Source organism: Salvia hispanica, chromosome 6 (genome assembly GCF_029641045.1).
Source record: "Salvia hispanica isolate PSC_SH4W2 chromosome 6, Shi_PSC_v1, whole genome shotgun sequence".
Taxonomy (NCBI): Eukaryota; Viridiplantae; Streptophyta; class Magnoliopsida; order Lamiales; family Lamiaceae; genus Salvia; species Salvia hispanica.
Genome location: NC_142697.1, coordinates 17380518 through 17402200, shown reverse-complemented (window position 1 = coordinate 17402200; position 21683 = coordinate 17380518). Strand labels below are relative to the sequence as shown.

At 37.4% G+C, this 21683-nt stretch overlaps 3 protein-coding genes across 5 annotated transcripts; 2 read left to right on the top strand and 1 right to left on the bottom strand.

The window, feature by feature from the left end:
* Window positions 1-2996: 2996 nt before the first annotated feature.
* On the top strand, window positions 2997-4478 carry LOC125205143 (Glutathione S-transferase family protein). The gene is made up of 2 exons (XM_048103964.2): window positions 2997-4124; window positions 4192-4478. Exons 1-2 carry the CDS (start codon window positions 3141-3143, stop codon window positions 4363-4365), a joined length of 1158 nt encoding a protein of 385 aa, XP_047959921.1. The 5' UTR covers window positions 2997-3140; the 3' UTR covers window positions 4366-4478.
* SUVR2 (SET-domain containing protein lysine methyltransferase family protein) lies at window positions 4470-11866 on the bottom strand. Of its 3 annotated transcripts, XM_089060868.1 has the most exons (12): window positions 11721-11764; window positions 11220-11309; window positions 9780-10030; window positions 9595-9630; window positions 9421-9456; window positions 8761-9286; window positions 6697-7916; window positions 6293-6558; window positions 5881-5947; window positions 5722-5772; window positions 5125-5218; window positions 4470-4685 (listed from the first exon to the last, which is right to left on the bottom strand). In XM_089060868.1, exons 3-12 carry the CDS (start codon window positions 9966-9968, stop codon window positions 4663-4665), a joined length of 2508 nt encoding a protein of 835 aa, XP_088916994.1. In that variant the 5' UTR covers window positions 9969-10030; window positions 11220-11309; window positions 11721-11764; the 3' UTR covers window positions 4470-4662. The 3 variants fall into 3 exon arrangements, with proteins under 3 accessions (XP_088916994.1, XP_047959920.1, XP_047959919.1); XM_048103963.2 differs by lacking the exon at window positions 11220-11309 and having other exon boundaries at window positions 11721-11866; XM_048103962.2 differs by lacking the exon at window positions 11721-11764 and having other exon boundaries at window positions 11220-11580.
* Window positions 11867-16421: 4555 nt separating this feature from the next.
* On the top strand, window positions 16422-17933 carry LOC125208210 (plasmodesmata-located protein 3-like). Its single transcript, XM_048107793.2, has 3 exons — window positions 16422-17331; window positions 17431-17591; window positions 17691-17933. Exons 1-2 carry the CDS (start codon window positions 16575-16577, stop codon window positions 17583-17585), a joined length of 912 nt encoding a protein of 303 aa, XP_047963750.1. The 5' UTR covers window positions 16422-16574; the 3' UTR covers window positions 17586-17591; window positions 17691-17933.
* The last annotated feature ends 3750 nt before the right edge of the window (window positions 17934-21683 follow it).

Here is a 21683-nt window from a genome sequence, read left to right as displayed (position 1 = left end):
GTAGCAAAATATGTAAGTCGGATTTTTTTACTACTCGAAAATATATCTCCTCCAGTATGATCATTTTTTTAAATTCTTACATTTGTTTCCTTGGAATTCCTAAGAAAATAAATCATTTTATTGAATTCAGCTTTAACTATGCCGGTGATTTTGTATTTAATTAGGTACGAAACGACTTTAAATTATTGAGTCAATTGTTCCACTTAGACAGAGTATTTAAATCTGCAAGAGAATTGGTCATTAAAATTCTCTCCGTTCCAAGGGATAACCCCTTCTATGGGCGGTACAAGATTTTATATAGTTTTATTTTGTGTGTTAGGTGGGGAGAATAAAGTAAGATACTGAAATAAAGTAAAGATAAATAGGTTTTTATCTTTCGTAATGGGTGTCTTCGGTGATAAAAATTATAAAGGAAAGTGCGTCATTTTCAATAGGACGAAGGGAGATGTCTAGTTTAAAAACAAAAAAAGTTCTATAATTTACAACAAAATTAAAATATGATAGTAATATCATTTCGATTTATATAAAGTGAGTCTAAAATTAAAATTGGAAGTTTATAGCCTTTGTTTAGTTGTATACGAAACCAATAAACATTTAAATTCCGATCTCAACAAGCGAGTACCAACTTTTTTTGTAGGTTTCCTATTAAAATATTACTACTACAGACAAATAAATGTGGTTGGAAATTGTATGACGAAAATACAAATGAAAAATATTCTCAATGAATGCGACTATTATTCTTTTATCTTTTAACTGAATAAAATAATGAAAAAGATGTAGTAGTGACGAATCCCTACTCAGTTCTCACATTAGTGGACTTCAAAAAAATATAATCCCTCCGTTCCGAGTCATATTTTGCCATAAAAGTTCATCCCAGTTTAGGAGTCATATTTGAATCTTCCATATTTGAACATAAAATTTTACCCAATTATTCATCAAAATTATACTCAAATGTCATTATCTACATAAAAATAAACTCAAAAGTCAAACCATGTCACTTTCCACCAACTCACTTTATTTATTACACACTCCACCATGTCACTTCATTTATTACAACTCCACTATTTTTTTAAAACTCGTGTCATAACTAATTGGCACTCTAAAACTGGGACGGAGAGAGTATATAGCATTTGTTAGATCAGATGAAGAGGGAATTGGAGATAAACAATAAAATTTACTAAAAAAATTTTGTGACTTAGGTATGAACGAAAAAAAACAAATGTGATCTACATGCAACTGTATACAATAAATAATTATAGAGATCCACTACAAAGCCCTAGAAATTATAAATAATAGTAGTACAAAAGAATTTTGTTAAATCTAGTGATTGTCATGTGGGAGATTAGATGCAATGCATAAAATAATGTTTGTGGAATCACAAACGCAATTGGCATATCACTACATTGTGCTCTCTTCAGTGGCCAAAAGGGCAATTTGGTGACGTGGCACGGTGGCAGTGAAGTGGATTGGTTCCTTTCTTTTTGTGGGATTATTGATACGTGTCCATCATGTAGTGGCTGGATTATAATTGGAATTTTCAATTAAATGTAGGGTTCTCATGAAATGAATATATGTGGTCATTTTCCAATATAAATATTAAATTATTACTACTATTGTTATGACAATGTGTTTGGGTCCAAGTATCGTTTTGTGCCCAGATGCCCTGCTTGATGCCATGTCCAGTCGAAATCAACAATTCAAAGCCTCTATAATATATTTCCATGTATAAAACTACAAGAATAAAAGGAAGAGTACAAGACGAATACTTCATACTTGATCAAATCTTAAAATATGGAGTAAGTGGAAAAAAGTGAGACTTGTGTTTCAATTTTTCCAATTTTGGCTAATGCGTCACAATAGGATTCTATAAACTATGACTAAAAAAATCATTTACTAATAAACTAGTCGAAATGCTATTTGGGGAGTGATTAGGAGATTGATGTTAATTGAATTCAATAATTCATGATTAGTGACCTGTAAGGATTCATTAGCCCAATAGTGTTTAATTAAAGCTATAGTCGGTACTAAATTAGGTTGTCCGCATGATGAATCATACGTACCTAAGTTCTACTCATAAACTACTTTTTTAGTTTAGCAATTACATTTCTTAAATACTCCAACTAAATGGTTAGCAATTTCTTTATTTCGAAAAATTGTTATGTTTAGACAATCTTCTGTTTTTTGATTAAAGACTGCATACGGCCCTACACACACCTCATGTTAATTGTTAATTTGTTATGAGTGATATCATCTTAAATTTCTCGTCTTTTAATATTTAAAATATGTGTTTAATATTAAGTGAGAAAATTATTGGAACAATAGGGTATGAATTGAAAATATTTAAATTAATGACTAATTAATTTGTTGCTTTGGGAGGTACTCCTACCTAAGAAAGTGTTGCTTTTAGTTTTAAGGGGGAGAAGTGCAAACTTTATCTAACTAAGCTAATCACGAAGTAGTACCATTCATCAGCATCACATTCATTTCATCAAGTAAGCATTATTCATTTTATTTTATTTTATAGAGTATTTATTTTAATTATAAACGTAAAATCATTATTGACATTGTAAATTCTATTTAAATTACAGAATTAATGTCATTAATACTCCATAAGCAACAAGATCACCAGTGAATAGAAGTTTTCAGATGTAGAAAAAACTTCTAGTGAAGAACGAAAATTGTATCCAACATTGAAGATGGACAAAGTACGTCATGCCATCTCCTTTTAAATTCCCATACTAGTATTGAAGTTACTACTATAAAGCATCTACATATTCGATAGCTGATATAGATCTGGGCCTTTTGGCTAAGATATGTGAGATAGGCCCATATGATACTGATATTTCCATTTTAAATACAAAATAGTGTATTATGTTGGTCATGAATTGGTTTAAAAATTATGGCACAAAATCAATAACAAGAGGTTATGTTGGTCATGAATTGGTTAAAAGTTTAAAACCCCAAGAAATAATTAGACTAAAATACACTATACTGCGAAGATGGATAGATTACATTCAGCCTCATTTAACAGCCATTAACCGTCAATTGTCTCCAAATCTAATAGGAGTACTACTAATTCCCAATAAAATAAAGCTCAAAATTAATCAGAGAAATTGGTTGCGCCAAGAAACATCAACCCAATGTCGAAATCAACATTCCTCGGCGCCCCAATCCTCCTCGTACCGCCGTCCACCGCCGTCTGCCGCCGCAGACTGAAAATGTCGGCCTCCCAAAACCCCATCACGACCGTGACAAGACTCCTGTGGGGCCAATCCCTCCCCCCAAACCTCCTGGTCTCCACCGCCCGCTCCACCTGGTCCGCCGCCTGGCACCTCATGATGTCCCAGCTCGCCCCCTCCGACTCCGCCGGCCGCTACACCCGCCCCTCCTCCCCCTTCCGCCTCTCCCCCCCCACCACCACCCGCTCCCTCCACCTCTACGTCGGCCTCCCCTGCCCCTGGGCCCACCGCACCCTCATCGTCCGCGCCCTCAAGGGCCTCCACTCCGCCGTCCCCCTCTCCGTCGCCTCCCCCGCCGCCGACGGCCTCTGGGAATTCCGCCCCTTCGCCGCCGACACGGACACGGGCGTCGTGGCGCCCGGTTCGGACGGGGCGAATGGGTGCAGGACTCTCAAGGAGGTGTACAATCTGCGGCGCGGCGGCTACGGCGGCAGGTCCACGGTGCCGATGCTGTGGGACGCCGATGCTAAGGAAGTCGTTTGCAACGAGAGCTACGACATCATCCAATTCTTCAATTCCGGCCTCAACGACGTCGCCACCAATCCCGGATTGGATCTTGCTCCTCCGCCCTTGAAGAAACAGATTGATCGCTGGAACAATATCATCTATCCTAACATCAACAATGGAGTTTACAGGTGTGGATTTGCTCAGAGCCAAGAGGCTTATGATAGTGCAGCAAATGAGTTGTTCACTACTTTGGAAATGGTGGAAGAGCATTTGGGGAGTAACAGATACTTGTGTGGGGACACACTCACTCTCGCGGATGTGTGTCTGTTCACGACGTTGGTGAGATTCGACCTCGTCTACAACGTGCTCTTCAAGTGCACCAAGAAGAAGCTCCTCGAGTATCAAAACCTCCATGGATACACCAGGGACATTTACCAGGTACATCAACACATTTATACAAAATTAGTTGAGTTTGTGTTGATATGTATGTGGTTGGGTTGAACAGATGAGTGGAGTTGCAGAAACATGCAATTTTGGAGCAATTATGGATGGATACTACAAAACGCTTTTCCCGCTCAATCCGAGTAACATTCGACCAGCCATTCCTGCAGCATGCGAACGTGAAGCGCTAGCGAGGCCTCATAACAGAGAATTGTTATCATTAAACGCCGTCGTGTAGTGTCAGAATAGCTATAAAATACATGTATACTCTTGGTCAACTCCCTCAATTACATTCCTGGGCCGTCTTTGCACGAGCAATTTTGAATGCAAGCAAACACCAAATTAAAATAAGCCTCCAAGACTGGTCTCTTGAACAAAATAAGCAAGGTTTTTCTTACATAAAGTATCAATTCCCTCGAATAATCCAAGGAGGGGATTTACATGAAAGCACAAGCCAAAAAAAATGGCATTCACAAAAATCCCTTAAACGAGATAAACTGTTTCTGTCAGTTGGAATTAGGGCAAAGCCAACTAGTCATATTCTTGAACCTCTAGTTCCTACAGCACAAAACATTCTCGTTAGGAGCTGGTAAAACTAAGAAAGATATGGACCAAATTTGAAATTAACAGTAATGATCATAACTTCCATCTGTAGAAGTTTCAACAAATAGTGGGCTAAATTACAATTTCTAACTGAAGAAGAGAATTCACACTTATATTTTGTTACTGAAAAGTAGAGCAGTAACAAAAAGAAAAATTGAAGTAGGTATAAATCATAGAAGAGGGGATGTGTGTAAGAGAAGGAATGGAGAGTTCTCTATCGTGCAGATCCTTAATAGTACTAACTGGTAAGAGGAATATATGGATCAGCAGTAAGGAAGAGTTCTTATCATGCACATCCTTAATAGTTATATTACAGCTGAACTGTTGAGAGGAATATATGGATGAGCAGTAAGCTGGGACAACAAGAGATAAAATCATAAAATGTCATTCTTACTTGACCGTCTAATGTTGCGACAGAACTTGCTACCACATTGACAGTGAAACGCCTTAATAGGGTGATCATGGTCGTCAAAATCAATGCCATAATCCTGAAAGTGCAACGTCGATTGTCAGCTTTGCAAATTATATTCAATGCTGATACTGATAACATCTAAATCTCCAATGATGCCACCGTACAATTAACTCATGAACGTGTAAGAAGTTCATAACGGCACTATAAGAGAACTTATACAGATCTTGAGAGTTGAAAGCATAGTTTATTGGAAAGAAATTAACAATATCATACAAATCTTACTTCAGAATAAGCATATTCTACAGTTAGCAAGGCATAATCATATTCTACAGTTCTTAAGGAACTTCGTCTCCCAATAAAACAACAGAAATATTACTAAAAACCTATACCAGTCGATTCCATATACTAAAGGATTTAAAAGAGTGATTAGGCATTTGGCCTTTTCATTACTTGATCAGCCATAGCATTTCCCCCCTCAATGGTAATTTATCCTTACTGATTTGTAGTAGCTTTTTTCACATTATGCCTTTTACAACCATAAAAAGGATAGAGCATGACAAATGAAATAATTAGACCCACCCAAGTGAGTTCTTCCATGGCCTTTATCTTTCTTGCGGTGAAGAGACCGAGCTGCATTTAGGGACACTGTTAATAATATCATCCACAAATTTGGTCTTAAAAAACTGAAAAAGGCAGAAACAGGGTTAAATATATCTGAAGTATGAACCAACTTCTTACACGATAGTAGTGGTGATCAGCAGTCTCCACTTTCACTGGTATCTCCACTAAATTTGAATCATAACATCTAAAATGGTAGCAAAGAGAAAATGGATGTTTAAGAAAATCTGCAATTTGAATCAGAAAAACTGGCATATCTTTGAAAGACAATCCTCCTGGATCTTCACTTTGCAAAGCAAATGGGTATTCTAGAAAGACGTTTTGTCATGTACTTGACTTACTCAAGCACAAACAAATACTTTCAGGAACATAATTAGTTTAACAACAACAATGCCGATGGATACAAACAAAGTTTTATGAAACCAATTATCCAATGCCAAATCTAGCTGACACGACCCTTATAAATTCAACTGAGTTGAAACTAAAGACAGCAAATAACTGCAATACAAGTTCAATACTGAAACAAACTTACCTGTGGTTAATAAATCTTGCAACATTTCCATAATTTGAAGCATCTAAACAAAGCGCTTCTTCATCTTTCAGTGATCCTTCAGCACCCCAATCAGCATCCAGAACCACAGGATATGGATATTTGTCCGGTTTAGCACTCCTCAAAATGCGACCAAAGAACTCTGTATTTGTTAAAACTTCTCCAATAAACTCACAAACAAAAGCACCTTCTGGCAGGTCCTCTAGAGTACGCAGACCCCACCCTTTTCCTTCCAGGGTCATAAACACCTGATCACACTCAACAGGTAAAACACATGGAGAATATTATGTATTTATTGTCAAAGGATGCAGAAACTCATTAAGTCCATACAATGAATTGCTAGAGTCAGGGATACAAAACTGATGTAGTCAACAGTAAATTGCTACCTGCAAATTGCGAGTTATTCCTCTCTGCACCACACGATTGCCACATTGTTTACTGCAGCCACATCTCAACCAGCATTCTTTGATGAACTTCCTCACCAGATGACCTTTGCACGGTTCAGGGATATCATCACTCTTTGACTTTTCCACAGGACATTCCTTACAGAAAAACTGGTTGGGTTTCTTCAGATCACGTTTCATGGAAATACACTCTTTAAGAAGTACTTCCTTAACCAGACCATCTGTAGTATATGCAAACTCACCTCCAACTAAATGTGCACATGCACAAGGTGCAGATGATGACAAGCAATTCCCAGAGCAAGCAGAACAACTGCTATCTCCAATGTGGGCCAAGGAGATATTAACAGAAGCATTTTGGAAGACCACATTTTCAGGTATGTAGTAGAAGGATGGCGGGGACTCACTATTTACTTCATTCACCAGTGAAACAATGACTTTTTCTTGTCCCTTTGTTACGTCAAAAAGATCATGCACAGGCTTGAAATTTTCAGGAGTTACTGTCTGATCAACAACCACCAAGCTCAGATCATTTGTTTCTTCTACATAATGCTCTTTGTCCTCAGTATGGGTTCCGTTGTCATCCCCATCACCCCTCTTCTCCAACTGACAGCCATCATCTGTGCCATTGCAAGAAGTAACCAGTGGTGTTGTAGGTACAGGTAATTCAGTATTAGACTGGGGATCATTTACTCCAGTTAAAGAACATAACTGCAGTCCCCCGTCGCCAAGATCATCCGTAGCAGAAGATTTCGTTGGTAAGTCAATGGTTGTTGGATGCACGTCTAGGGTTGAAGAATCCAGACGATTCTGATCTGATCTTAAATTTAGAAAACACTGACAAATTTCTTTCATAATATTCATCACGGAAATGTTTGGGTCCAAAGTTTTGTATGATTGGAGACATTTATCCTCCACCAATTGTATAACTGTTTCAAGACTAGGCATGTCGAAATCAGGCCTTACAAGAGCCAAGTTGCAGCTCAAGGAAATTTTCACCTCTCCAAGAGGCGAGGAAGCAATCTCTAGGTTAGAAGCTAACTGATTTGGCACCAGTTCAAGCTCACCATTTGTTCTCGCTTCATTTGGAATGCCGGTTCCTTCATTTCTTTCTTTTTCATCTCTGGATGGTGAAGCTGAGGGTTCAAGACAAGACGGTTCTCTAATTGTACCATTCACAGATGAATCTCCTTCAACATATGGCCCTGTAAATTAATAACAAAGACACTGATGGTGAATATTAAACAACAATTTCTGCATAAGGCCATAAGTTTCTTACATAGTGACAGATAGTAATCAACATCATCAATTACTCATTATGTTCCTCGAAGGGAAGGTTACTGAAAATGTAATTGGTTATCTCAAATAAGTCCTAGTCTGGAACAACATACTATTGAGAGCTACACAACAGCCACACCCCTTGACATTTAGCACATAAAAGGAAAAATCAGAATCCAGAAATTACTGGACCATCATCATGAATCAACCAAGACTCCCTGGAAACTAAAACAAAGACCCAAAAACAGAAGATTACAAATGAAAAATAATAAGTAAATAATACTCCCTCCGTCCACGAAAAATAGACCACATTTGCCATTTTTGGTTGTCCACGAAAAATAGACCAAGTTTGAGAAATGACCCCACATTTGCTACCTAACACAATTAAACACTACTAATAATATGGACCCCAGATTCCACTAACACTACTTCTCTCTTACTTTTTTCCCTTCTCTCTTACTTTACCAATTCCACATTAAAACCCGTGCCATTCACAATGTGGTCTATTTTTCGTGGACGGAGGGAGTAACATGCAATAGCATTGCTTTCAGAGTTTGGACAAGAAAATAAAACTAAGAATTTCTTGGACTCGTAGAGGTAGATTTTCATGATCCAAGGGAGTCTAATCAGCACAGAGGATGGATGGAGTAACAAGAAATGCATTCAGCTAAGACTAGTACCTTGATCGAGATACAAATGATAGTTTTAAAAGCAAAAAAGAAAGCAATATCTGGAACCATATTAGCACTCAGCCACAAAGGAAATGCCAACCTGGATCAATCACAGCAAGAGGAAGCACAAGTTGTGGCATGTCATCAGTAACAGGCTCTTCTTTAGGAATAACTAAAGGAAAACTTGAAGCACGCTTCTGTTTGGGAGCCGGAACCCTACCACGTATGACCTTCCACTCTTTATTACAAGTGGCCCGAGGAGAACTATGAGGCAGTGAACTCTTTTCCACAGTTGCAGTTTGAGGAGAGATGGATTGCCTTTCCCCATCTCTGATCTTCAGAGCATGAGGACTCGTGGTGCAATTAGGCTGGCAGGGGTCACATACCTCACGGGCAACCAAGGACTCAGAAGAAATAGGCTGCTTTCCTTTTACTTTTCTAAGTAACTGAGGATCAGGCCTTTCGCTTTCAGTTGGTTCGTCTTTAGGGATGACCAGGGGCATCATAGGACTAGTATCAATAGCTGCAACACAGGAAGTGCTTTGATCATCTTGGTATCTGAGTCGCACCCTTTTCAAAGGCTGTGGTGATTCTTCAGCTGCCTGAGCTTGTTCCTCCAACCTTTTCTATTTTGGAGAATCAACCAGAACATAGTATCACAAGATCAAGGAAAATAAATTGAATGAAAAATATCAAAACTAAATTATCACTCAAATATTGAAATTTTAAGGGATGGCAAAGTAAAAAATGGATAACCTACTTCAGCATTCCTTGTCCTCTTGGAACGCTCAGCAGCCTGAAAGATGAGTGAAAAATATAAGCACATATAAATCTCTTGTAAAATTTGCTATAATTAATGAGCAGAGTAATTATGAATGAACAGAAGCTTTTGCAGAGATTGGAATATAAGCAATTCAATTGAAAGATAACATACTTCCCTGTCTGCAGTCTTCTTTGATTGCTCGTTTGCCTGAATGAAAATAAGCATCAACAGCTACAAATCAGCACTTTTGATCAAACCATGTGAAGTACGCTAGCGACTAAACAAAAATAACAAAGATATGGAAACAGAACTTCAACAGAAACCAGTGAGCTGGTTGTTCAGCATAAGTCACTTACTTCCGCTTCTTGTCTCTCAAATATAGCATCAGCAAGCGCCCTATAATTCTCCTCTTCAATAAGCTCCCAATTTTTGTCATACAATTTTAACAAATTCTTCAAAACTGGTTTCACCAGAGTATCAGAGATTCCCAGATCCTTCATAGCTCGAAAGGCACTGGCAACTTTAGCTTTTGTCTGCTTGCTCATCTTAGCAGATTTTTATAAATCAGGCTCGTAAACTTTGAATGCACCAATAATCCTTCAGACTTCTATTAAGCACAACAAAACTTAGATAAGAAGAACACACGAAACAGTAAACTAATTAGTACTTAGTGTGCTGCCCCATAAAAGAAAACTAGTGGAGTTTGATACAGCCACCACCCAGAACCAGAAATATTAATTCAACACCATGCACATTCAAAACATCATTCAACTGCACAAATACCCAAGCAGACGAGCCAAATAACAACCACACACAAAAACTCATTATAACTGGTACATCACATTCATAAAAGTGGCAGAAAGGGTAGCGAGAGACAAATGAAAAATCGAGAGAACTCCTAATCCCCTAAAATTACTGAAGAACACGGCACAATGTTTTTTTTCTTTCCTATGTATCCTTTAATATAGTACCAACTACCATTAGACAACTTTTTGGTGCTATATTTTTTGCACCCGCAACACATGCTAAGCATGAAAACGGAATTATGTTAGTAATTTATATGTTCTGTACCCGCAACACGTGTTAATCAACATATACTAAGAATGAAAATAGAGCACGTTAAATCAAATTAATATTGATAGAAGCTTCACCATTTAGAGGGGGTAAAGTTAGCATATTATGCAATATATGCATATACTAATGATTGTAGCATATTTTCAACTTATACTAATGATTGCAGCATATTTTCAACTTATATAGTATTAATATTGATAGAAGCTTCACCATTTATAAGGGGTTAAGTTAAATCAAATGTAAAGGCCTCGTACTAATATAGTTGGTGAAACACTTATCTATTGCTTGCAACTTTATTTATTCCCCGGTGTGGGATTTCTTGGGCCCCAACATTACTTATATGCAATCGGTACAATTAATGATTGCAGCATAGTTTCAAAGATATAACAAAAGAATGAGGCCTTTTTCTCTTAATCAGCCATCATCTATGAAACTAATTAACTCAGACAAGCTCTTAAACTCATCTACAATTTAGCTTGGTGATAATTCAACGACAACTTTTCAAGCTTAGAGGCAATAGGATTTCTCCTCTCTCACGAGAATCACATAGGCATTATGCCTGAAATCTTTAATATCAGTAAACAAATACTCCTATATCCAGATAAAGTGCACACAAAGTTTTTAATCAAAACAAAAATTATTTAGCTAACAATTTCATTGCAGACTCAAATTGAACAACCCAACAAATACTAATGCTAGTAACTTTGTTAGTTTTTACTCACCTAGAAGAACAATTAGACCATGAATTCGTGTACGATTGAACATATTACTAATGAAACAACGCTACCCATGCAACAAAAGCACTCCACCTTCTGCAATGAAAACGTAGTCTAAACAACAAAGGCGCGTGGGAAACGAGAATTTCTCCGCAAGCGCAAAAGGAGGGGAGACGAGTGAATTCAACTATAGTGCATTAAACCATAAACCCTAATTACTCACACAAAATAAACGGAAATTAAAAATAAAATAAAAATTGAAGAAAAAGGTTGTGTCCATAAAATGTCGGCCACAAAAAATCAAATGAACATTCCATATGTAAGAGAGACTCTTTACAGCTTAAATTAATGAATCGTCGAGGAAATAATCAGCATGCATTCAAGAAAAATGGATGATTTTTTTTTTTTTTCAAATACAACTTTGGAAGAAATTTATAGAGATGTATAAAGGTGTGCGAGATTTTGCAGGAAAATAAAAAATTCACGAAGGAGCTGAATTCTTCATACCGTCGCTTAGAATTTAGAAACAGCTGCCATGAGACTCCCTGAGTGGGAGCTTGATGTGAGAGAGCGGGGGAATCAGGAATGCAATGGAAAAATAGGGTAAAATTGTAAAATTTGATTAATTCAACAATTTAAATTTCTAAAAGAGTAATATTTTTTACTCCGCATCGTAAAATTTCGTAATCCCTCAATCAACAGTCAATATAGTACTATTTTAAAAATTCTAATACTCTATTTTCATTTATTGAAAGCCTGGTATACGAATTTTGGTAAAACGTACCAACAATGAGGTAAGATATCGGTATTAAAATTTACCGTACCGAAAATTTTAATAAGATAAAAGTACATTTTTCTCATACCAAATTTTTGATAAAATATAAATTATAGTGATTTCGATAAGATATACTGTACCGACCTATCCCTAAGTCTAAGCCCTTATTATGAATCTAAAAAGGAAACTAAACATCATTGATGAGCTGTTGGTGACAGAAGATCATAAATCACAGATAAAGGACCTATAATATTTTCTTTTCTGAGTTGTCCTATTAGAAATGAGACGTTTGCTAAAATTTAAACATCATTTATACTTTTTCTTTTATTAATACACAAAACAACATTGAACAAAATTTATTGCTAAAAACCATGTTTTATATTTAATGGGGCGGAGGAAGTATATTAGCTTAGGGCACAAAATTGGTAATAATCTTCCTTGTAGGTTATTTCTTATTTTGCATACTACCCATTGCATTTGGAGTTCGGGGACATTGTTATTATCTAGGCTTAAAATTTAGGTTAGTAGTCCAATCGAACAGGAAAAATAAATAAATAAATAAAAAAGAAGTCCAACTCCAGCTTGGAGGGTGTAAGTGAGTGTATTGGCAATTGAAACTAAATCTATAAATATAATTATCCTACATCAGTGTTCATAGATATGAAATCACTATATAAGACTGATGAGTCTATCCTCCTATCACCAATTGGAGAGACTCATAACACGTATATAGTATCCTTCTTTTTTTAAGTACTCCTTTGTTACCAAAAAATAGACTAATTTTACCATTTTTTGTCGTCCTCCAAAATTAGACAAAGTCTAAATATGGAAAAAATTTCAACGAATAATAATCCTACATATCATTTATAATATGGACCCCACAATCCCCTAACGCTCATTTCACTACCTCTCTCTCTTTCTCCATCTCTCTTACTTTTTCTCATATCTATCTTATTTTACCAATTACACATTAAAATCATGTCATTTACAACTTTGTCATGTTTTTTAAGACGGGGGAGTATATCAAAAGTCAAATCTGCATCCTCATTGGGAACTCTCACTAACTCATTGTCAACTTCTCACCAACTCATCGTCAACGTCTCACTATCCATTGAGCATTTGTTGTCGAAGAAGCTCTGTAATGTATTAGAGAAGAATGCTGATAGTTTAGAAGAAAACGGACATGCGTAACATCTAAAAAAGGCCGAAAGGAAAATCATAGGAGTGTTTGGCACTCAATTGCGTCACTCCATTGAAGCTCAAGTCCAGCAAGGGGCACTTTGGTTTTATTCAAAAACTAGTTTCACACTCGTGCGATGCACAGACTGAAAAAATTTAAATCATTGATTTGATTTATAAATTAAATAAATAAAATTATTAACAATATCATTGTAAGCGAAAAATGAATAGATTAAATACAAATATTGAAGCATATTAAACATGAAATAATTAATCACAAAATATAATGTTCAATGTTAAATCATATGAAATAAAAACTTATCACAGTAACAAATTAAACAAAAGAGTATTACTCGTAAGGTTTAGAGAACTTATTTATATACTACATTAACTATTAAGTTCATCTTCTTTTGCACTTTCTTCATCATGCACCAGCGCCTTTTCTTATCCAACGAAGAAAATCTTCGGTCTTTTTCTCCATTTGCATGTAAGAATTTCTAACAAAAATCAACTACAGACGCTATATTGCAATATCAAACAAAAATCCACCGGACATAAAGAATTTCTAACAAAATTCCACCGAAAAAAATCTCTGATTGTAGTCGTCAATCATTGCCTTATCTTATTATGTTCCTCCTCTCTACCCATCTACTCTCTCCCTTTAGCTGCCACACATACCAATTATAAACATAAAAATAAACTTTTGATTCATGAAATTAATACTTATAGGAAATTTTGTAACTTTTGTCATTCTTTTGAATTTACAACTGTTGTGTTGGCTTTGATTACACAAAAAAAACCCATTAAATTTTAATTCATTTTAAAAGCCACTCTCCAAATTAGTAAAACTGCCACTGACAAATACTCCCTCCGTCCCAGATAATTCGTCCTAATATTCCATTTTGAGTCGTCCCACATAATTTATCTCACTTCATTTTTACCATTTTTGGTAGTGGACCTCATATTCCACTAACTCATTCATACTCACATTTTATTATAAAACTAATACTTTAAAAGTATGATCCACATCCCACAAACATTTTCAACTCATTTTCCATTAGATTTCTTAAAATTTGTGCCGGATCAAAGTGTCCCGAATTATCTGGGACGGAGGGAATAATTACTTTTAATGAAATACATTTAATAAAAAATATACCGTAGCTTTTAAATGAAATACATTAATAAAACACAACTTTAAAAAAAAAATATGACATGTTATGGTGATATGCCCAGACAGACTAAATGTTATCAAATGGAGGGAAAGTAAAAAAAAAAGGAATGTTAGAATTCCAAAGTAAATTAAACCTTTTCATATCCTTAACTATAACATAAATAGATAATCTTTTCATTTCTTCTAAATTGTCACACAAATAAATATCATACAAATAAATGAAACCTTTTCATTTTTCTAGTTTTATTAAAAAATTTATATCGCCATTCTTGTTATTTTTTTCCAAAATTCTTATTACGAGTGTATAGATTAAGAACGCCGCAATCGAGTTGATTGTGCTTGAGAGTTGAGACAGCTGCCAATGATGATGATCATACTAGCACTGAGCAAACTACTGATCATCTAGAAATTGACGAAGAAAAATAAACTTTGAAAGCAACTAATGATGATAAGGTTAAGCCATCAGCTGTCGCTGATGGGGTTAAGATTGACCCCGCAGTTGCTAAGGTCGCAAGAGAACTCTCAACCTCCCAAAAAGAGTTATGTGACTGTGTTTGTGTTGGACTTGGCTGAAAGTGGCTCACCTTTAATATTTATAATGCCACTCCTTTGGCGGGATTGGATAACTTCGGATATCTTCGACGAGTATTTGCATATTGTCGAGTTTATTGGTCGCAATTTCTAGAGAAATTTTTGTAATGGCGTTTGCGACGCATCCAATGTTGAATATCTAAGGGCACCTACAACCAACTTTATGTCAGCAATTGCTTCGTCTTCACTAAGCACGTCACGACTTCCCTAGGATTGTTGACAGCGTTAACTGCATGCACTGGCAATTAAAGAATTGCTACACGACATGGAAATGTGTGGGATTATGCCCTTTGCAAATATGAAGTATAGAGAGCGAGCTGAAGCTGTGACAAGAGTCGGTGAAGGCTCGGGGAGGGAACAGATATTGAGACTCATTCATCAGCCAAAACTAGCCGTTGGTGAAGTGGTAGTTATAACTGATTTTCTGTTTTGAAATTGGTTGTGGTTATCTCAAGTTGAAGTCTTCTATTTTTTAACTCGGTATTCTCAGTTTGTATAGCAGAGTGAAAACACACACACACACAGCAGATTGGGGGTTTGTGAGCTCTAGCTTGTGATTAGTTTAGAGCATTCAATTTGTAAGTGTGAGCCATCTTCTTGAGAGTGTTGATTCAATAAACTTTGAGTGACTTCTCCGTGGATGTAGGCAGCCTTTGCCGAACCACGTAATTGCTGAAGAGTGCTTTACTTTTCTTGTTTGAGATAGTCTTCAATCGGTAGTTTCATCCTAACAAAATGGGTGTACATGAGCCGGCACAAAAGGCTCTCACCCGACAATAGTGTTTGAGGCGGTCGACGACTATTATATTTGGATTCAACATTCATTTTTCGGTATCCTCGTATCGAACAGTGATATCAACGTGTTCAACCATTCAAACGTCTTCAATGATGTTTTAAACAATAGAGCACCGACAATAACCTTCGGGCCAACAATCAACGCTATAACATTAGTTACTATTTCGCCAATGATATTTATCTGAGGTATCCAATCTTTGTGAAGATGCTAACTTTCCTACTAGACCCAAAAAGTGCACTTTTTGCATTAAAATAAGAGGCACAGTTGCGTAGAAAGATGTCGAAAGAGCATTTTAAAGTTTTATAAACACATATAGTTGTTGTCAAATCCTCGTGTCGTTCTTGGTATCAAATCGCTAACATATGTACGCAAGTATCATCATGCAGAAAAAAAATTGACTCAAAACAAATGAGTATGTTGATGGAATGGACTATGGCATTTGGTTGGTTGCATATTCATTATAACTTTACTAGCTACATAATCTAATCATTACTTTACTAGCCAGTAGATGCATATCTGAACTTATTGAATTTGATTCATATGCTGATATGCAATAGGATTAAACTCAAAACCAGTAACAACACACTTTATAATACCAAAAAAAAACCATTTTAATTTTTAAATATATGAATCACAATCCACTAATCTTTGCCAACTGCAAAGGTGGCAGAGCAAAAAGAACACGCACTCCACACTCCAACCGTCTCTCTATCTGTATCTGCTTCTCTCACACACAAACCCAATAATCATAATTGTAGCCAAAAATTATAATCTCAATCGATAATCTGTAGAAACAATAAAAAACCACAGTCCCCTTATAATTTTCTCCTATAACAATTCATTATATAAATGAACTCCAACTTCAAATGCAATAGAGATTTAAAGAAATTCGAAATGGGCCCATCTCCAATCATTTTCTCTCTCATCCTCTCTCTCTCCTCCATCCTGGCCTCCTCCTCCGACTACACAACCTACGTCTTCAAAGGCTGCGCAGACCAGAAATTCCCCGACTCCAATCCCCTCTACAAACAAAACCTCAAAACCCTAGCCTCCGCCCTCACCTCCCGATCCTCCGCCGCCAACTACTACAAAACCGCCTCCGGCGACATCAACGGCCTCTACCAATGCCGCGGCGACCTCTCCTTCTCCGACTGCAGCCGCTGCGTCGCCAAGGCCACGTCCATGGCGGGGAAGCTCTGCGGCGCGGCCGTGGCGGCGCGCGTCCAGCTCATCGGCTGCTACATCAGGTACGAGATCGCCGGGTTCCGGCAGGCGAGCGCGACCGAGCTGGTGTACAAGGTCTGCGGGCCGACCCGGGCCGGCCTCGGGGAGAGGCTTGACGCGGCGCTGGGCGGGATCGCGAAGGGCGTGGAGCCGACCCGGTTCTACGCGGGCGGGTACGAGTCGGTGTACGTGCTAGGGCAGTGCGAGGGGGATTTGAACAGCAACGACTGCGTGAGCTGTGTGAAAATGGCGGCGGAGAGCGCTAAATCGGAGTGTGGAAGCGCAGTTTCTGCGCAGATTTATATGCTGGAATGCTATATTAGCTACACGTACTACCCTAACGGCGCTCCTACCAACCATCACTCCTCGATTCCGTCGTCGGGTAATCACTCACACCAGATCGATCCTATCCTCTATTTCATGTACTAGTAATATTGCATCTCTCTTTCTGTTTCAATTGAAATTGGAGGTGATTTTGAAGGGAGAGGGAAGAATACGCAGCAGACGGTGGCGATAGTGATGGGAGGGCTTGCGGGAATGGGGCTCATAACGGCGTGTTTGATGTTCATGAAATCAGCTTTCAAGAAGAAGGCCTATGATCATCATCATCATCGATCCTACACTACGCACACATAGTAAATGGTGTTTCTCTTGTTCATTTTTATTTTATTTTACGAATGTGTGTGTTTTTGGTTAATGATCGAACGATGATAATTAACGATTAATTATTGATTTTGGCAGGCAGAATTGGAGGTTTTGATTAGGAAGGTAGTGGCAGTGGCAGATTAAATTTGTTTTTATTGGGGAATGTAAAAAGGAAAGGGGTTATAGTAGTACTAGTTTTGGCTTTTGGAAGTGGAGTTTTCTTCATGGCCAAGTTTATGAATCATGATGCTTGGTTGATCTCTTTATGTTGAACAACTTTTTTTTTTGTTAAAAAGAGATTGAGAAATGTCAGTTTCAGCAAAGGATGATTGCAGTGAAGATGAGCTTTGAAATTGATAAGTGCTTTAGAGCATTCACAATTAGGAAGAGAGCCCTACCAACATCCCTCCAAAAAATTCCTCCTGCCATATCATCATTCCACTATCTACTAGCCCTCGAGTTTAATTCATTTAAATTATTGGTGTTTATCAAATATTAAACCAACAAAAACGAAATCAATTGGATTAAAAAAATATATAAAACACTCAAACATACTCCCTCCGTCCCCGATTAAGAGTCACACTTTTCCATTTCGGTCCGTCCTCAATTAAGAGTCACACTTCATTTTTATCATAAATAGTAAGTAGATCCCACATTTTATTATAAAACTAATATAAAAAAATGGGTCTCACATTCCACTAACTTTTTCAACAACTTTTCTTTACATTTCTTAAAACTCGTGCCCGGTCAAAGTGTGACTATTAATCGGGGACGGAGGGAGTACTTTATTGAAATAAAATAAAAATTATACTAGTACAATTAAAAAAAATAGTAAAATAAAATGACAAGTGAAATAGACACATAATAGACGTTGTCCATCCACCGAGCGGCGTCAAGCCCTGTCCTTCCCTGTGGCCATCGCCGAGCATCGTCCGAAGGCGCTCCTCCTCCAATAGGCGCCGTCCGCACGACGGCGGGACGACGCTCCTATTGTGAAGGCTCTTATGATACTGAGATGGCCTATTTAGCATTGCCATGTGTGTGTTGGCTATTACTCATTTTCTTTTGATTAATGTGTACGAATTCACTTTGATAATATGGAATTAAACAATAAGTTTTTGAAGAACTGAAGTGGAATGTATTTGGATTCTATTAGACGTTGGAAATTTTCCAGTTCTTTGTTTTCTTAAATTTCCTTTTGAGTTTGGGAAGGACGAATCTCATTTTTTCAACTCTATTTATTTGGTTGCTTTTCATTTTAGAAATTTCTTCTAATTTAAATGATTGAATTTTTAACATTTTATATATATTTTTTCAAATTTATCTTCTCATGTGAAGATGATGTGTTTGTTAGAAGTGTCACCATGGCAAAAGATGACAGTTTTTAACAACTAATTAGTTTGAACAGAATAATGTAATTTGTTTGTAAATACACAAACTTTTGAGATTTTATTATTTTTCGTACAAAATAATTTTTTGAATTTTCTAAATCTTTAGATTTTCATAATTTCCAAAACCATAAATTTCTTTTTGAAACCATTTATTATCCAACATGCTATTTAATTCGGGTACGAGCTTCGACTTATATTTATCATTTTTTAAAGACAGAAAAAGAAAATGAAAAACAATGATCCATTATTTTTTAAAAAAATTACTTAAATAAAGAACATTGTGCAATCAAAATAAAATTTGTCGGTATTGGAGTTAGAATTGGAATTCTAATTCCATAATTATCGATTCCAGAATTTCAATTGTATATCAAAACAAATGGGCCTTTTAGAAAGGATAATTAACTGTTTAAATTGAAAACTGAAGAGATTGAAAAATGAGAGAGACAGTGCACGACAGATGTTATATTGGAAATAGGTTTTTATTTTGTAGAGAGTTAATGCCAAAATTGGTTCTAAATATATGGTCATTTTGCTTTTTTGGTTTTAAATATTATTTTTTGGATTTTTTGGTCCTGAACATATGGAAATTTGATCATTTTGGTCATCCGTCAATATTCCCGTTAAAAACTAACGGTCAACGGGTTTAATCCCGATTTTGACCAAATTAAACTTTTAATTCTAATTTTTTACTCCCTAATTAATTCTCTAATTATTTTTATAAATATTCTTTTAAAATCCCCTTATTTCTTCCGATCCCAGAAACGGCGAACCCGTCGACTCCTCCACCCAGCTCCCGTCGCCCTCACACCGGCGACTGTCGGAGGCAGATTACTACTCCCTTCATCACCATCAGTCAAACTCTCTCTCTCTCTCTCTTAACCTCTCCTCTTCACCCACAAGAACAAATCCCCAATTCTGTCGACACAACCGAGAAGACTCCAAACCCACCGATATCGTAGTCGAATCCTCACCCCTCGCCAGAATCGCTCCAAGCTGTCGGTGCTAAGTCACCACTGTTCCGTCACCCAATTTCAGCGAGAACCCCTAAATTGTGCACCCTAGGTTTCGCTACCTTCTTCCCCATTTCACTCTCCACCGCCGCTCAGCTCGCAGGGGGGGGTAGGTCTCCTCCGCCAAAACAGCCCCGTCTCGGCTGTCCGAATTCAGCCTTTGCTGCTGTACAGAGCAGCCTCCGTCACTGTCCACCCCGGCGAAGATCGTCGTTGTTCGCTGCTCGCTGACGGGGTCAGGGACACCGCCGCCGCTCCACACCAGAAACTGCCGCCGCTGTTCGTGAACAGCCACCGGTGTTCTTCACCGCCTTCGAATTGGGGATTTGTTCTGTGTCGACAGAATTGGGGATTTGTTCTTGTGGGTGAAGAGGAGAGGTTAAGAGAGAGAGATTTTGACCGATGGTGATGGAGGGAGTAGTAATCTGCCTCCGGCAGTCGCCGGTGTGAGGGCGACGAGAGCTGGGCGGAGGAGTAGACGGGTTCGCCGTTTCTGGGATCGGAAGAAATAAGGGAATTTTAAAAGAATATTTATAAAAATAATTAGAGAATTAATTAGGAAGTAAAAAATCAGAATTAAAAGTTTAATTTGGTCAAAATCGGGATTAAACCCGTTGACCGTTAGTTTTTAACGGAAATGCTGATGGAGGACCAAAATGATCAAATTTTCATATGTTCAGGACCAAAAAATCCAAAAGATAATGTTTATGACCAAAAAGATAAAATGGTCATATGTTCAGGACCAATTTTGACTTTTACTCTTTTGTAAATAGAGGATCTACTTTTTCACTTTATAATGTATTAGGAAAAGTAGTATGAATTGTAGTAGGTGATCCCTTTATACCGCCGAGACCGCCGAATGCGCTAACTTGGAAATTAGCCTAGTGTGTGAGCTGCATGGAAATGTATGAAGTAAACTAACAAATGTGTCTTGGTCAATTGGTATATTGGTCAATGCTTGGACCAAAGGTCATGAGTTAGTCCATGCTTGGACCAAAGGTTACGAGTTCGAGTTCACCATTATACGACCTTAAAAATTTATGTTTGTCTGATAATAAAAAAATAAACTAACAACGAAATCAAAGTTCCAGCTCATCGCTTGACTCGTAGATGGAAGGATATGCTAGTTGGTAAAGGATGAAGTGAGGAACCATAATGATATAATCCTCGTCAGTTGATTGAAGAATAATGATGAATAATTAGAACAATGTTGTGGAAGATTTGAACATATAGAGGCAAAACACATCTAGATAGGCCTGCTTATTCGGTCAGTTCCGGTTAGAGGTGCCCACGGTTCAGGAACCGGTGGTTACGGTTCGGAACCGCCGGTTCCGGTTCCGGTTCCAAAACCGCCAGTTTCGGTTTCGAACCGACGGTTTTTTACGGTTTCGAACCGCAGGTTTTTGCGGTTCCGGCTTGATTTCATGGTTTTTCGGCGGTTTTTCGCAGTTCTGGATTTGAACCGCCCGGAACCGACGGTTCCGGCACGATTTCGGTTCGAAAATTTTAAAACTTGAACCGAACCACGGCTCAAAAATCGACGGTTTCGGTTCGGATAAATTCTTACGGTTTCGGTTATGAAAATTTTGAAAAAACAAAAACAAATTTAAATTCTAATAATTAGAAAGGAAGTGAGTTAAGTCAACTAATATACTCCTGTAATCTTAGATGTCTTGTCATGGTTTTTG